At 43.6% G+C, this 17,966-nt stretch overlaps 1 protein-coding gene across 1 annotated transcript; it reads right to left on the bottom strand.

Annotated features, from left to right (window-relative positions):
• Positions 1–6: 6 nt before the first annotated feature.
• Positions 7–17,899, bottom strand: LOC118754520 (hemocytin-like; the record flags this gene model as incomplete). The annotated part of the gene is given in 27 exon segments (XM_036489397.1): positions 7–84; positions 145–360; positions 430–475; positions 477–1,421; positions 1,551–1,835; positions 1,895–2,205; positions 3,470–3,675; positions 3,823–4,306; positions 4,558–4,973; positions 5,036–5,135; positions 6,405–6,715; positions 6,783–6,960; positions 7,018–7,306; positions 7,372–7,851; positions 7,909–8,161; positions 8,222–8,315; positions 8,381–8,645; positions 8,713–9,761; positions 12,601–12,772; positions 12,918–13,294; positions 14,754–15,070; positions 15,133–15,459; positions 15,525–15,774; positions 15,841–16,727; positions 16,789–17,017; positions 17,071–17,673; positions 17,745–17,899. Coding segments are annotated over 27 exon segments (9,323 nt in total), but the record flags the coding sequence as incomplete, so codon positions are not given.
• Positions 17,900–17,966: the final 67 nt, after the last annotated feature.

Genomic DNA, 17,966 nt, shown 5'->3' with positions numbered 1-17,966 from the left:
TGGGATGTGGCCATTTTGCATTCAGTGCCTTAATGAACGTCTCGCCTAGAGTATTTTGGACAATGCACATATCCTTAGGAGGCTCTGTATCAGACGTTTACTAGTTAGACGCTTCCCTCTTTCTGTTCACAAAATAGTACTTACCACACAAGTAATGTGGACAGCAATCGCCCAACTCTTGCTTCCTGACCACTTCGTAGAAGCGTTCAGCGCACTCCTTTAGCGCTGGTGGGCAGTTTCTCACATCACAGACGATCTCCTGTGTCGGACAACAGCCGAGTTCTTCTTCTACCACCTTTTCGCCTGGCTTTAGCGCACGTGGCAATTCCAGACGTTCGCACTCCTCCTTCGGCTTGCATTCTGTAAATTAAATATTGAGAGCATAATTAAGTCCCTCTTACACCACACTTTCTCCACTCAACCACTTACCACAAATGAATTGTGGACATCCATCCGGTCCGGTCTTCTGTTTTTTTAAACTGTCCGGGTCCACATATGGGCATCAACGGCTCGAGACACAATTTCGCAGGCGGCAATTTCGGCTCTGGCACACATCGATAGCGTGGACAGCACTCATCGATCAACACAAACTTCTTCGGTGTAAAGCCTTCAGCGCAGATATTTTCCTCGACTAGACACTTTTGTTCCACACATTCCACTTTGCCTTCGAGGTTACAGCTACAATCGGTGCACTTGTCCTTCTTCCACTTCTCGCCCGGCACATGCACCAAGTCGTCGCATTTCACACACGACTTCTCGGGCACGCACTCGCCATTTTCCATTACTTTTCCCTGTGGACAGAAACAACCCTCAAAACGTTCTTCGGCCGCGCACATGTCTTTGATTTCTACAGTCTTTACAAACTTATCGGTCGTCATTATAACTGCATCGTATTCATGCATGGCTTTAATCGTCTCGCAAGTCCTCGCACAACCGCAAGGCTCATAGACTAGGTCTGTGGGACAATCGAATGGACAGAGATCAGGACGCCGCCAGTTCAGGCAAATGCCCTGTTTTGCGCATTCGTGCGCATAAGCGGTCATCGAATTGCAAGCACTCTGTCGTTGACTGCCGGGTTTGCAGAACTCCTTTTGACACAAAGCGACATATTTTCCAGGATCAATTATGATGTTGCAACGCCCGAAAAGTTCGTCATTGTAAAGCAACTGGCAGGGATCTTGTTCAACCGGTGGAGGTTCGCATTCGTTCTCCGGTACGCTGTCACTGGAGCAAATTTGCAAGTCATTGCCTAGCTTAGGCTCTTCTGCCTGCCAACTTTGTAGCACAACCGCCAAGTCTGTGCTAGGCGTGCGTCCTTTTTTCTTGGCGGGATTTTCAAGAAGATCATTTTTGGGATTGTGGTCGCAATTGCCGCAGAGGCCTTCCATTTTAGCGCTGTACTTGATACTGGGCACAGAGAGCTGGGATAGAGGTTAGAGGGGAGAAAGTGAAGTGTAAATATTTTTTTGGTAATCAAGAAATCAGTGATATATACCGCAGGCAAGGTACTCTCTGACGAGTGGTCCAGTCTATTCACACTAAGAACTTACCGTATAGGCCATATCGTCGTAGGATACCCGCAAGTCCACATGACTTTCCAGCAGTGAAAGCAACAATTCCTTGCCATTTAATTCGCGCATACTGATCCAAGACTTCTTGAAAGGCACCTTTTCCTCTGCGCCATCGATGAGAATTCGCGGTACCTTACCGACCTTCGGACGCTCAATATGTATGAGGTGATCGCCATTGAAGACATGGAAGGCTTTAATGCATGAGTCCTGTGTGGCATTGGCGGTGTAACCTAGTCGCTTGCAATAGTCCATTGTGACATAGACCTTTGGAAGGGAGAGGGACTTACATTTTCTGGAGGGCTTCTACCCATGAAAGGACTTACCTGGAAATTATGCTGTCCTGGCAATACTATATCTCTCGACAACAGATATGTGCAGTTGCCGTTGAAGTGGAAATCTCTCTTGTCGTAAGTGAAGAACTGCGACTTGCCGATGGAATTGCAGACGCAGTCCTTGCATTCGGCCACAGTTACGCATTTCTTACCCTGGCGCACAGTGCCTTCGGGACAATAGCAGCCGGGGAAGCAGGCGTCCGGTATTATGGGGCAATCGTCGGTGTTTAGCGAGTCACAGGATGGCTCACAGCGGCGTTTGTAGCAATCGGAGTGGATAAGTGGCGCAGGGCAATCGATATCTGTGAAGGAAAGGAAATATTATTCAAGTACTGGAAAAAAATGATGACATAAAGAGTGGGAATGAAAATAAAAATAAGAATGACGGTTAGAATGAGAATGGGAATCACAATAAAAAGGAGAATAAGGATAAGAAAGGGAATGATTTAAAATAGGAAGGGGAATGAGAATGATAAAGGGAATGAGAATATCAATTGAAATGAAAATGGGAATGGGAATGAGAATGAGAATGGAAATAAGAATAACAGTGTGTATAGTAGAGAGATTGAGAGTGGCATAATGAATAGGGAAGGAGAATGAGACTGTAAAGAGAAATTAGGTTGGGAATGTAAATGGAAACTAGAATGAGAATAAAAGTGGTAATAAGATAGAGAATGGGATTGACATAAAACGTTAGAATGGGAATGAAAATCAGAATGGCAGTAAGATAAAGGAATGAAATTGAGGATAATGACATAATAAATGAGAATAAGAATGGGAATGTGGTTGCGAACGTAAATGGAAATGATAATGATATTAAAAATCAGAATAAAATTGGAAATGAGAATGGGAATGAAAAGCAGAATGGGAATGAAAATGACAATGAAAGTAAGAGAGAGGAGTGAGAATGTGTTTGATAATAAATAATTGAAATAAGATTGAGAATAAGAGTTAAAATGAGAATAATAACTAGGAAGAGAAAAAAATTTGCAATGAGAATGCAAACTAAATCAGAGCCGATAACAAAAAGCGAGATCTTCAAGAAGGATAATCAATATAGCGGCTGTATTCGGGCAAGTATAAACTAGGGCGGGGACTATCCGTGTATTCGGGCAATCGTTCGGATATTCGTGTCTACGGATAAAATCCCCTTATCCGGTTAATATCCATTCTATTTTGTATTCCGGATATTCGGTTAATATTCGGATACCCACCGTTAATCCTTTATTTTTTCTTTCGGTTATCTGGTTAATTTTCGTTAATTTTTTTTATCTGGATATTCGGATTTTAAATTAGATATTCGGTATCCCAATTATTCGGATATTCAAAAACTCCGGGTAAAAACTGCGGCTATTCGGATTTAAATCAGTATAAACTAGCCGTGTATTCGGTAATCGGGATATTGGTGCATACGAATAAAATCCCCCGGATATCGGGATAGAACTCCAAGCCTTAATACAAACCCTCTTCCATATCATATCCATGTAAATACATTCTAGTTCCACTTTTTCTCAACCGATAAAAATTCACCTTTTTGATAAAAAATCTACTTCGCTAACCACTTACCACACTGTTGCACCGCACGCCACAAATTCAATTGTATATTGGGATTAATTGTCAAACACTTGGCAACAAAGTCCTGCAGTGCATTGCATTTGCAAGTGTTGTCCTCGCCCGGATGTGCCCGCAGGCACTCACAAGTGGTCTCCATGCATTTGCTGACGAATTGTTTGTAGTTGACCGCCTTGTTGCACTTAACGAACACCGGATGCCTGCCGGGTGCAAAGCAAAATTACATGACATTACTACACAAAATTCAGCAGCGCACTTTGAACGCACATATACATAGCTACAACAACTGTATTTTGAACTACAATTACTTCTTGCCATATCACCACCACCCGCCCCCACACACTTACTTAATGGCATTGCATAGCGCTAGTGCCTTCTTCTGCAACTCAAATGGACACGCTTGCGGGTAGCACATTTCCTTCGGTATCTTTTTGTCGAACCAGCTGTCGCCAAACTTCACTGTGTTCTGCATTAGACTGCCATCTGGTGTGCGTTTGTCATTGTTTGCTATGCCATCATAGTAGCCACACAGACCATCAACGGTGCGTAAATACTTGGACGAAATGCCAATCTTGATGTAACCGATGTCATCGTAAAGTAACCAATAGCCATGTTTTCGCGAGACCACCAACACCGTGCTGCCCGGCTTGGAGATAACAAAGGCCGCCTTGCAGATGGGTGAATTCATAAGCTGCGACACGGTGTAGTCGAAGCCATTGAAATTCAATTTCATATTAGGCATAATCGTTAGTATGGCCGCCGATTCGATGTCCTTAATAGTGATCATTTTATGGCAAACCTTGCGTGATTCATCTTCGCAGAGGAGGTGGACTGAAATGAAGAGTGAGACATAAAGTTAGAAGAGAGAACTCTAAGAAAAGAGGCGAAAGTCAGATTTTGGGAGCAATTTTACTGAAATAGATTGAAAGATATGAACTACTCTCCTGATGGATTTCAAAAGACTAAGAAACTCAGCTCTTTGGAGAATCATAGATGCTGGCCGTCTTTTTTGACTTCCATTTTAGCCGTTGTCCTCTCTACCCCCCTTTTTCGTTCCTTTCAGTCACCTTTAATACACTCACCAGTTATCACCCAATTGGAATTCTTGATATCCCGCGCCAGTATATGGCTACAAGTGTCATATTTAAACTCAGTTCCATCAAAGGTTGTGAAGAATTTTCCACTTATTTCACACACATCATCTTTGGTGGGCTTCAGTACGCATGCATACTTGCTGCATTGTCCCGGCTTAGCATTTGACATATCCAATTCTATTTCATAGTTCTCTGGGCACTTAGGCTCCATACAAACAACTGTTTCATTCTTCTGCACCACTTTTGTGGGTATTGGCACACAAGTGAATTCGGCACACTCTTCCTCCTCCACGCCGGCTACTTCTTCTGTGGGCATCATAAGGAATTCTTCAGTTTCGCTTACCAACACTTTGGTTTTGGTTACTTTGAACATATTGCTGCCCATGGCTTCCATGTCGGTGAAACTAAGATTAAGAAAGCATAGAAAATTACTGTCTTCGCGTAAAAATCCTCTGGTTTTACTTACGACTTGGCGAACATCTGCGACATTTTACGCTGTTTCTTCTCAAAAACCTTAATCTTCATATTAGGTGGGCATTCGGGTTCTGGGCACTTGATGATGACGGCTGTATGAAAGAGAGGAAGAGATCCCCTTTGTACGAAGTTCAAATAAAAATAACTCAAAAAATATGTTATATTGCTTTTACGGATACTTGTCTAACTGTTCTTACCCAAATAAGGACACTTATGAATTTAGTTTTTGTATCGCACTTTAAAAAAAATTGTTCCGTTCAGTTTTAGTTAAAGCGCGTAAACAAATCTTTATACAGTTAATTTTTTTAACTATTCCCATCCAAAAAAATCGTGTTTCCTTTTTATTTTTTGAATGTTGAATTATTTTAAGATCAAATAAGGAGAACCTATCACTTTTGCTGTACAAGGAAAAACCTTCAAATTGTTCCGACCTAAAATTTTTACCAATTGTGTACTCGCTACCCAAAATTCATCTATTAACAGCATACTTTCTACTTTCGTCTATAAGGCCATACGAATTATCTGTTCCCAATCTAAATTATCTCGGTATTGAAATATAACTTGAAATTTTCATAATAGAGCCTGGTTCCATGTCTTATAATCTCCTTTTTAATCATAATTAAACGTTATGAAGGCACTTCATGATGTCTTTTATTTATAGCAGACAAATTTATAACTTAATTTTTGATCAAAATTTTTATTTCAGTAAACTTCTTCAAATTAATTTTTAAATTGGCCGGAATTACTCTTTTAATGAAAAAACTTCAAATATTTTGTTGTTAACAAACTATTCCCACTCATTTCATTTACACTTTTTTGCTTTTTTAATTTTGAATTAAACTTGGTCCTACTTTTTTTCCAAAAAATAATGACTTATTTTATTTGATAACAAAATTTTGGCACATAAGAATGTAGTTCCGATGATACTTTCTTCAAAATACTTGAGATATATCATTCTTTTTCCTGTACAAAGTTTGTAGAAACCGTTGCCACTGAACCAAGAGTGCCTACGTTCATTCTTATCAGTATTTCCTCAAGGTTTACACATTTTCGTTTTCTAGCCTATGATGAAAACTATTCCCACTGACAAGGCCAAGGTAGTAAGCGCATAAACAATCACATATGCTTTTTGAGACAGCAAGGACACTTTTCCAAGTCTCACTTTAATTGAAAAAACTGTGCCCACTATTGAAAAAATACTCACCTTATGTTTAGCTAAAATTTTCATGCACGTAAGTACTTATTTTACTTTATAATTTATGTTCGTTATCGGTATTATTAACACATCTTAACGAATATCACGATTTTTTTGCTACATCTACCATTCGTATAAACTATTCCCAGCCCCAAACCATACTCACTTTCATTCTTATTAACAATTGGTTGCGGCGTCACTTCAAACTTCTGCTCACAAGAATCATCCTCATCATCCGCACAATCTTGCACGCCATTACACCATAACAGTTCGGGTATGCAGTCACCACTTGACGGACAGATGCGCTGATATTTTGGACAAGGTTCACATTTGCAGAAGCAATCTGGCGTGACCAAGGAGCGCAAGTTAGTCTCCACGCATGGCGGACACTTTTTGGGCTTGCAGTTGGAATGGCCACCCAAAACGCAAACACACTCCTCGCACTGCTTATTCTCGTACTTGGTGCCGATGGGGTAACTACGTATAAGGATTTAAAATATAAACCTGGGAACGGTTGATTATTTAACTAGGTAAGGAAACTCACGTGCTGTATTCTTCAATGCAGGGACACAGATTACTTTGCACGCAGTTCTGACCATCCCAGAATAAACCGTTCTTGCATTTACAAACACCATCTGGTCCTGTAGCGCCTTGAACGCCACCGCAGGCGTGGCATTTCGGCAGCTCGCTTTCAACCTCAGGTTCCTCCTCCTTAACTTCCACTGGAAGAAAGTATCTCAGATTAAACCATATTTGAAATGTATAAGCTGGTCACTCACAGTAAGTCTCGAAACATCCCACAGGCTCTATGCGCATATTTATATTCTTCTCCCATTTGGAAGGCACAATCTTGAAATACTGCGTCAGTATAGGCGAGCGGAAAGTATTTATCACCTCGCTATTTGAATCATAATTTCCGCGGAATTGTTCTGGTTGACCGTCGAAGAAGAGCACCTTGTTCCAAATCAATTTATTCTTGGAGAACATGACCTTGAAGCTGGTAACCCAGCCATCCGGACCACCCTTCGTTATGAAACCAGAGATATTGCGTGGCGCCAAGAAGTCGAACTATTATGGAAGGAGAAGACATTTAGGCACCCAAGACCCTACGTATATTGTTCTTAAACACGCACCTGCACATATTCGTTTGGTGAGTTGGCCACAGGTCGCCAGCCTACAGGGGAGGAGAGCTTGAGCAAATCTATCAATCGTGGCTTCTTGGCCGGTTGTGGCAGTGTCCATATGCTGCTGGCCTTCACCTGCTTCGGATGCATTTGACCGTTGTCAACACCCATGTGATCCACACACTTGCCTTCACCCTGCCAGATAACCGGTTGTGGTGTAGTCGTCAAAATGAGCTTTTCGAATTTGGACTCTGTTGTGGTTGCCGGTGTGGTAGTTGTACCTGGTTCGCCGCAACCAAGCAGCTCAACCCGCATAGCAATACGGCCATGCCATTTTAGTGGGTAGATGCGTAAGGACTTGGCTTCGACGGGTATGTTGAGGAACGTCTGTTGCGGCGTACGTGAGTCGAGTGGACCGTTGAACTTCTGCGGTGTATCGGACTCATCCACCACATAGTGATAGGACTCGCCGTCGTGGCTGTAGAGTATCTAGAAAAAGGAAAAGATTTATCAAAAACGCAGACATCGTTGAGTAAGGCAACTTACCTTGAAAAGCGTGACGTAGTTATCGAAATCCGGACTACCGGCCATGATGACGCCAAATACAGGCTCAGGCTCTGGGAAGCTTATCTGCAAGTACTGCATCTGGTCATCTATGCCCGGCGACCAGCTGCCGATGCTGCTCTTCGGGTTTTGAGGAATTCGCGCCATAAAAGGTGTACTATAGGGGTTGAGGCTGGAACTGGCATTGAAGGCACTGTCAGGCAGTGGTTCCTCGCCTTGTATCAGAGGTTTGAAACTATAATAACGAGATAAACATGTCAGTTTAAGAGCTCCTAATTTTTGTCATAAAACGTACCGTTCCGGCTCGCACTGCAAATGTGGCGCAAGCGTGGGTGGCAGCAGCTCTGGCTCGTGTTCTTTTGTGGTAGGTGTAGTGCTCAGGAAGTAGGCTGCTCAAAGGAAAATCAAGTTAGTATGTAGGGTACGGACATCTACTAGCTATGAAGATACTTACGCAGCTTGGTCATCTCAGGCACTTCATTAGGCACACAAGTGTATGCATTGTCTATGCACTGACAGACCTCATCTTCGCCGAAGACCGGCATATGTGGCTGCACGTACTTCTCCGATTTATCCATACACGGACACTCGTCCAATTCCACGCAAGTTACCTCATCACGCCAGTACTTACCCAGCGACCAGCAATCCGGTCGTTGCTTATCTACACAGCCAGGTTTGCAGTGTTCGCCCTTCTTGCAAAGACCACGCTTGCGAAGAACCTATAGAAGGCAGTGAAAACTCAACCATCAGGAGTGCTGTAAATTAACTTTCTTGCTGCACACTCACCGAACCGTAGAAGTCGCAAGTGAATTCACACTGATTGGCACACTCGACCATCACCTTTCCCTCGGCGCATTCGCTTGGCACTTCGACCTCCGCGCCAGGTATCGGCTTTCCACAGCTTGGTTTGATCTGCTGCACGGTCGCTATGTGATCACATACATACACAGTTGGATTGAACATCATGTCTTCACCGCACGTCTTCTCCACGTAATTCCAACCACTTCCGTCATTAGTTGGCTGACAGTGCAGGAATTTATGACAGTCTCCTGGATATTCCTTATATTCCGCAATCATCGAATCACATGGCTGTCCGATTTGTGGACGCTCAGTTGGCGTTGGTGGCGTCACCGGCTCTTCATCGCACTGGCAGAAGACGCGTATTTCATAATCGTGACATTGTCCTTGGCAAACGAGTCCCTCCTGCAGATCGCAGCGCACATTCTCATCCATATAGTCGGGCGATTCGTGAGTATCCACTACGCGGCATTCAATTTTTTTCATATACTTCTTCTGACACGTGCCATAAATGCTTTCCATGCGATCGTAGCGTGGCAGCTTTTCCTCATCATTTAGATGTGTAAGCTTGCCTGATGTATCGGCGTCCTTATCGAACCAGCGTGTCCAACCGCGCACACACTTCGGTTGCGTATCGGTGCCCATTGGATGCTGTGTGGTGCTATCGACCACCAAATTGACTGGCCGCTCCGTCGTCGTTGGCTCCCTACACTTCACGCCGCTGCATACCTCTTTTTTCTTTGAGCAGCGACACGTAGCGCAAGCATCTGCATATGTGACATCACCTTCATAGTAGGTCTTGCCGTCGCGCAACATGCACACTGGCTTGCAATCAGCCTTCGGTACACACTCTTTGTAGGTGTCGTTGAGATAGATCTTGCCCTCCTCGCAGGGTTTAATAAAGCAGCCTTCAAGGCAGTTCTCCTGATTGCACATGCGTTCGGTCATGCCCTGGTCGAGGAAATTATCACAGGTCTCGACGGCACAGGCGGGCGTGCAAGCTTGGTACTCAGCACAGTGGGAGTCGCATTGCATGGCTGAAAAAAAGAGTAGGGTAGATAATAAATGGTTGATAGCTTGGGATTTAAAAAACCAATTAAGATTCAGATTAGACTTTCTTTTACTCTAACATCTGTGCTTCTGAGGGAAGGAAAAATACGTTGGCTAATTATATATCCATTGTCTGTTAGTTTCCAAAACACTCTAGCATCGTGAGGCCGAGGGATATGCAGATTCCAAACGAACGTAACTATCAGTATTGTCGGAATGGGATGTCTGAAGTTCTTTCTGTAAACGATCGTATTCTGGGTGAATTTTTGCCGTGTCGGAAGTCGCTCGAAGACATAGAGGCGGGTTTGCAAAAGCTTTCCTTCAAAATCGTTTACTAACTACGTTGTTCAAAGGACTTATTCAGCGCAAGAAGATCCCTTGAACGCTGGCGGTCTTATCTCGACCAGAGTGACCTTGAGGTTTTACTTAGCTTTCATCAAGTTTACACCATATCGATCTGTCCAGAAAAGGTTTCACGTGGAGACAGAGTTGCTCGAACCCCACCTCTTTTCTAGGTGCTATCGACTTGAAGCTGCCTTTTCCTGCAATGTGAGTATGGGCTAGTAGCCATATATCCCTTACACGACTTTTTAAGTCTGACTGACCACAATCAATCGCGACTGAATACTGGTTAGTGTTTTCCTCTACTAGCTTTGAGCACACTGTAGATCGGACTGTGGAATTTATAGCCGCAGATGTTTACCTCTTTTCGCATAGCAGATGTTTACCCCTTTCGCCGACGTCATGCAGGTGAGAAGCCAATTAACTAATTACCTGATTCCTACTACTTCTAGAAATCTACTAATCTGGAAACCTTAATCTTGAACTCATGGAGAACTCGCGAGAAAACTCCCGTCCCGGACCTTGACATCAAGTTTAGGCCCATACAAATAGAAACTCAGGGGTAATCCTTTTAATTACTGTCTCCAATCCACTAATCTCAAGAGAAGAGATGAGTGGAGAAAAATCTCATTACCGTCATTCTAGCCACACAGTGATCTGTGCTATTGAAGCCTACAAAAAAAATTCTACAGTGTCCAAATTCTTAGTCAGTTAAGAACCCAGAGCTTCTAAGTCTGTCCGGAGCCATTGCTACAGTAGCCCTGCCTACAATACAGATGGGCACTATATTAGGCAAGACGTTAAGTGCCAAAGTGGTGTCCACTGATGGCTATTAGGGAAGACCCTTGTACTCGCTCCAAGCCTCTGAATTGAGTGTAGTCGTCTCTAGCCAAATACTCCAAACACAAAAAGCGTGCAAAAGCAAAAAATAACCTTATAGGATAGGCCCCATCCCTTACCAATTGCCCCTCTACAGCATTATAGAGCCACATACATGTGCTTTCAGGGTTCTATCTTCAATGTTATGCTCTCATGACAGCTTCCATTCAAATCCGAATACTTGGCTATTTAAAAAAATTTCAAGAGAATCCTCCAACTGAAGGAAATGTCGAGTGGCGTCTTACGAGTTTCATCTTACTAGGATGAACAGCGAGTCCAGAAGTTTACGCCTAACCAAAATGACAGCATCATCCGGCTAAAAATTACCCAGCAGCGTTTACTCATTAGTTCCGCTAGTAGTCGTTTACAACTATAAACTCCACTTCGGCGTGCCATGTTGACTCTACACTACCCCCGGGACCCACTCCTCCGCGATATTTACTAATCGTGCTTTCCTAGGAAGGACGATTTCTTCGAAAGTACATGGTTAAACAATTTCTCAATATATCAACAAAGGAACCCACAGTGAAATCTTTGCGCATGAGGACTTCCTCCATCGGCTTCACGAGTGTGAGCAGGTCGGTCTCGGCCGAACTACCTTGGATATGCGCCTATTGAGCACCTCACATGCGATCTCGAAGAATCCCTTTATTAATATATACATATGTCTCAGTCTCGCCGGCGTTTTAATCAGAAATTAAGAGATACTCAATAGCCCCCCTTCGGAATGAACGCAACGACCCTCCAAACTCAGTCGATGTTGGAGTCCAAAACTTCAAAAACTCAATCATTCCATCCGGAATCAAATAGCTGTCCACAGAAATAAGTAAAAATATGTAGAGCGGCCTTTCATGGGCTTCCGTTGGAGAAGATTCTATTATAGGATTACTAGACGTTATTCTTAATTTTTCCTTTACCCGTTAAGATATTATGTAGTAAGGACTTTGAAGTATGTCACTCAGCCAAACTGAAAGTTTTTTGCTATTTTCTAATTAATTACATTTCCCTCCAAACTATTTGAATAAACTTATCGAATCCTCACATCACATCCTTGCACACTGAACGCTAATAAATCTTCAATCTTAAAATTTCTCTCAAGTGTGAATAATTGCCTGCGGCCACTATGAAACGATTTTGCGTCGATTCAATAGCTTATTCAAATGTATAGAGGCTGCTCAGCGTAGCGCGAAGGATTACTTAATTTTATATCCCTGTAATATATGAATATGTGTGCGCTTCTAAGGAAATCACAATGGATAAGTTTCAAGTATCAATTACAGCTAATCGACAAGTCTACTTGAGGATCGAAGCACGTGAGCTTACTTATGTATGTACATATGCGCATATTTCGACAGGTAGCTATGCCTTTTTGGCAGCTACTACAGCATCTCGAAGCCTCTTGTTCTCCTCTACCAAACACTTGCCACTTGCATTGTCGCCAGCAACGTATGTGACGATTTGCAATAATGAATAATTGAAAACACAATGATTTTCAGCAACGTAGTGTCTCAGTACCAATGGGTACTACTAAATTGAACTTTACACACTTACAGTAACACTTTTACAACTACCTTAAATGTCTACTTGTGCATGCTGAGTACTTACGACAGAAGTGTGGCGTACGCCAACGTATATTGATGCCCTTTTGTGAGCAGGCGTGTGCATAGGCGGCCACCGCTGTACATAGACACTCACAATCGCCACCCTGGTCGCAAGCGCACGTATCGAATATGCAACGTTTCAGGTACTTCTCAACAGATACTTCAGCGTGACAATCCTAGCAGAGGCGAAAAAAGAACAAGATGAGAAGCACTCTTAAGTATTAGTCATTGCAATGCGTATTGGAATTTTAATTATTCGTTAGCTACTGGCTGCTACCAACTTTACTTCTATCTGCTGTTGCGCTCTTGCGCCTTGCTCACCTTAAATATTTCCGATTTGAGGACACCACACTTGAGTTGTGCCCACGTCTCACGTTCCGGATGCTCTTTGCACGCATCTATGAGCGCTGTTGGTTGCGCGCAAAATTGTTGCACCTTCCATGCGTGTCCGAAAATGAGTGGACTTGTTTCGATGCCTTGCGATGGCGTTTGCATGTCATCGATGGCGTTGTCATTGTAATTGCCGCACAATCCTTTTACCTTATTCTTCCATTCGTTACCGAGTTTCACATAGACGCGTGTACCTTCATCCCATTTTAATTGCAATTTGAGTGGTATTACCTCGACCACAATGAAGACGCCAGCTTTGTAGATGTGAAAGGCGCCATGACCTTTGGTGTTGCTGGCGTCGCGTAGTTCTAGAAATGAAAGTGAAGAGAAAGATTTAGTAGAGATTAGTATTATTTAAATCTCGTTGAGAAATAATGTAGTACAAGTAGATCCATGAAATAGATCAGAGACAGGTAGGGATGTTGGCGTACAAGTGCTGTATATTTTTTGGCTCATCTGCTATTCGAAATGGAATTTTTGAGTACGAATATCAGCCTTCTTGATTTCCAAATTCTCGTTGAAAGCATACACGATTTTAGGTAAGTCAGAAAAAATTATTGTCCTGTTATACAGTTCCTCAGAGAACCACATTATAGGCTACAGGGTTAACTTATATTTTGTTGTCTAACTCGATGGTGTATTGATCACCTCAACTACTAACAGATTTCTAATCTTGGTATTGGTGTCTTTAGCCATCGTCCCAGCATCTCACTCATAACTTTTAGGGCAGCTGTCCCTAAAAGACCCCTTCAACCTTGCAAAATCAAGTCTAGTCTTTTATATTATCTTGCTAAAAACTTTCGAGAGAGGTAAATACCCTAAAACACTCTTTGAACTTTCTCTAAGTTTAGTTCCCCGCCTTAAAATTTATGAGACAATTTACGGGACAGAGCAGACCGATATGTGGCTGTGTTCATTTACTGGACTTCTAATTCCTTTCCCGACCTCACTTTGCAAATGCCAAAAAGTCCTCTCAGGTCTGATGTGAAAGGTCCCGGGGCCTAGCTGTCGAGCTTCCGTCTGATTTACTGCATAAGCAGAGATCCTGAACAATAAATATCTATCGATTTAGTTTGAAGACACGATTGCTACTGTTAGCCATTGGACTTGGGATCTATGGAGGATTAAAGCTTTAAATGGATCCCTTAGTCCATCTGCAGTACTTCGCAACACTCTTCTATGTAGTGATGACTGACATTTTGAAAAATTTTAATTTGTTTTGAGTTCAAACTTAAGGTCTATTAATGGAAACCTGGAATAGGGACAAAATCAGAATGAACACGTGGAAGACATCAGAGCACAGATCAGAGAGCATAAAATGACAAACAGAATGCTCCGAGGGGTCAGTTCGCTCTCATCTTCCCAGCGTATATGTATTTATGCCAAGGTTTTCCTATGAGGGTGCAAGAAATTAAGCTATAGCGATGAATTTTTATGTTAAAGATTTATGGGTCATACAATGGCGTCGTTACACATTTTTGTTTCAAATTCTGTATTTGGATGTTATTCCTTTTAGAGCAAGTCATAAAATACGACCCACTGGTCCAACATTCGAGCATTAAGTAAAGCATCTTCCACAATGTATGTCTCCTTTTTGAAGCACAAAGGCAATAACTGGCTCTTCCTCTGGTCTGACTGACCCTCCTCACCAGGGTTTCCAGATTCCTTGAAGAGTTAGTAACTCGACAAAGAAAGTCACCCACTCTATCGTGAGCTCTGACTCAGCAAGAACTATTCAGCGGCGAATCACTTCCAAGTCATACTTACTTTTAATCGCCGATTTGTTGGGATCTGTAATGTATGCCGTATCTGCTGTAAGCGTCAGCGTATCCTGTACACTTCCCGTCAGCGATATCTCTACAGACTTGGAACAAGTAACACCCATGGTGCCACACAGGACATTCTGTATGGTAACCGCAAAACCATCGCCATTGTCTGCAACACCTTTGGAGAGTATATAATCGCAGGCGCCTTGGAAGTCAAAATCATGATTGTCGTACGTGGTAAAGTGCGAGTCACCCCAAACGGAGCAGGTTGAGCCGCAGCCATTCGAGGAACACGACCAATTTCCGCTCTTGCACACGCTAAGCAAAGAGAAAACGTAAAGTTTAAAGTACGGGTACAATAACATTAAAATCAAAATTACCATAAATTGCAATCCTCCTTTATCTTCTCACCATCCGAGTAGCTCTTACCGCCATGATGACATGAACAGTTCTCCGGCAGAACGCAAGCTTTACGTGAGGTGTCGTAGACATAACCAGCCATGCAGACACAGTCTGGTGTGCAATCCTCGAAGTTCTCCACATACTCGTGCATATTTTTACAGGTTTTCGGCTCTTTGGGCGGACACTTTGAGAACTCTGCGAAGGGACGCTTAGCACACTCGGCGCGTAGCTGCGATGAAGGTGGATATTTTTCCTCATCCCCAGGTTCGGCATCCTCACACTCCCACAGACCGTTGGTGCAAGAGCTAAAAGAGTAATGCAAATATAGTATGCTGCAGACATTTCAAAGTGCCCTGAATTGTAGACTTACCACAAATCGAGAAACTTTTCACCCGGACGCACTTCCTTGTACCCCGATTTGAAGCTGATGCCATCGTAGGTGCAAGGACATTTATGCTGTGGCACGCATTCATTCTTTTCATTCAAGTATTCGCCATGCGGACAGCGACAACCATCAACACACTCCTTCTTGCAGCTGTTCTTAGATGCTAGATCGCTGCAAGTGCGCGCGCAGGTGTCGCCACATTCGTCATATACTTGACCCATAGGGCACTTGACAGCTGTGGGTCGCGGAATAGGTATTTAGACTTTATATTAGGCTTACTTAAAAAAACTGTTCTACTTACCACACTCTTTAACCGCCAAACGCCAGCCAGTCTTGATGCCTTGCCGCATGCACTCAGTACCGTAGGCAGCCAAGATGGGACAGAAGCACTTGTCTGGCTCATCTTTGCACGCGCACACATCGTACAGGCAATCCTCGTAGTACTGCTCCGGTTCGACAGTCCAATGACAGTCTTGGAATATGTCATCCATTATCCAGTTGCAGTATTTCTCCGCATCAGCGCGCTTATCGGGGTTGGCACTGCATGGATGGGGACCGGGCACAGTGTCAGTCGGGAAGTCGCAAGTGTCTTTGGTGCGCCACTTATCTGCGAACGGCTCAACAGCCGTCTCAATATCACCCTCTGGCGTTAGGAAGTCGTCCTGCGTATTCGAATTAAATGTGCCGCACAGACCTGCAGTCTGATTACGATAGCTGGGCGGCGCATCGATATAGACACGCGAGATGCCATCCCACCAAATGCGTATGCCATCAGGAAACTCTACCGTCATGAAACTCGAACTGGCCAAACGTATGAGCACTTCGCCAGCGCCAACTATTTTCGGGAACTTTGTGATCTCCTTTTCATTGATATGCACAGACATACCCTGATTCAGACGCACAGTGTTCGGTACGCCATTCTTGAGCGTAAAGCGGAGGGTAACCGATTTAGTGCAGGACGGATTCTCTGCAGCAGCCACTAAATTCAGATTCTCCGAAATAGCGCCAGAACAGGCAACGTTCTCTGCTTCGACGGATAGTTTAGACGTTTTCAACAGATAGTAGGAGCACTGACCCATAAAATCGAAGCGTTTGCCATCAAAAGTCTGATAATGTGGATCGCCGATGGCGCCACAGCGAGCGCCACACTCCTCATCCGTACATTTCCACTGGCCGCCCTTGCATGTGCTATTTGAAGGGAGGAACTGGAATTAGTAAGCTGTTCAAATACATATAATCGTAGACTCACCATGTGTTACACTTCTTTTTAATAGTCGCTTCCGGCTTGAACTCCTTACCGCGCATGGTGCATGGGCACAGCTCTTGCGTGATGCAAGCGTCCTTGTACTGCACAGTACCCTCGGGACAAAAGCAACCCTCATTACATTTGTCTTTGCTCGGCGTCACGGCCATGTCGCAGGTGGGTTCTACATCCGGGCCGCATGGCAAATAGACACGTCCATAGCTGCAGCTTACGGCTGTGAAATGAAAAATTAAACAATCTATTGACTACAAAACTTGTTCTACTTACGGCATATCTCCAAATCACGAAAACCATGCTCCAACTTTACACCCTTAAAGCTGCATTCTTTCGCCAACATAGCCACCGCATCGCAATTGCACATCTCTGGATGCTCACGATTCGGACAGTTGCAGTAGTCATCCACGCAAGCTCGCAGCAGTGCCTCGAAGTTGATACCTTTCACGCAGTCCGACAGTTTTTCGTTAGACAACAGACGACCACAGACTTCGATAGCCTTTTTCTGCTTAGCTGCTTCGCAGGACTCTGAACCAAACTCCAATTCGCGACTATTTTCCATTATACACAAATCCGATTTGTCATCGACGCGCCAGGAATCTGTGAAGGACTTGACGGTCTCGACAACCACGCCGCTTTTTGCCATCAAGTCATTCTTGTAATCACCATCGAGTGAGCCACAGAGACCGCCTACTTTGGACCACAGCAATGGGCCAGCGTGAATGCCCAAGTACTGATGACGATCCCAGTCGATTTGCAGGCCAACAGACTCCAACTGAATTTGCATATGCTGTGCAACTGGTATGATTTTCATGCCCATCACCTGTACGGGTATGGGGAGTTTCTTAGCCGGCGTGGAAAGGTGTACAGTACCGTCTGAAAGCGTGTAGAATAGTGGAGAGAGAGTTATTGAGGTCAAGAAAAAAAATTATATTCTGGACGCTTACTTATATTATCCAGCGTGTATGGTATTGATTGCCAGTAAATTTGCAGGGAGTGGGCACAGCCATAGCCGGAGCCATATGGACAGGCTTTCAGGGTTATATCAAAGGTGGCATCGATTTTGTCGTTAATTAGCGTGTGCGAGCAGGAGAGGGGCGCTCTGAAAGGGCGTGAATTTAGAGATTATAGATTATAGATTATAGATTATAGATTATAGATTATAGATT

Source organism: Rhagoletis pomonella, unplaced genomic scaffold, assembly GCF_013731165.1.
Source record: "Rhagoletis pomonella isolate Grant_MI unplaced genomic scaffold, Rhpom_1.0 Rhpom_scaffold_04067, whole genome shotgun sequence".
Classification (NCBI taxonomy): Eukaryota; Metazoa; Arthropoda; class Insecta; order Diptera; family Tephritidae; genus Rhagoletis; species Rhagoletis pomonella.
Note: the sequence above shows the minus strand (reverse complement) of the source record. Positions and strands in the feature narration are given on the sequence as shown.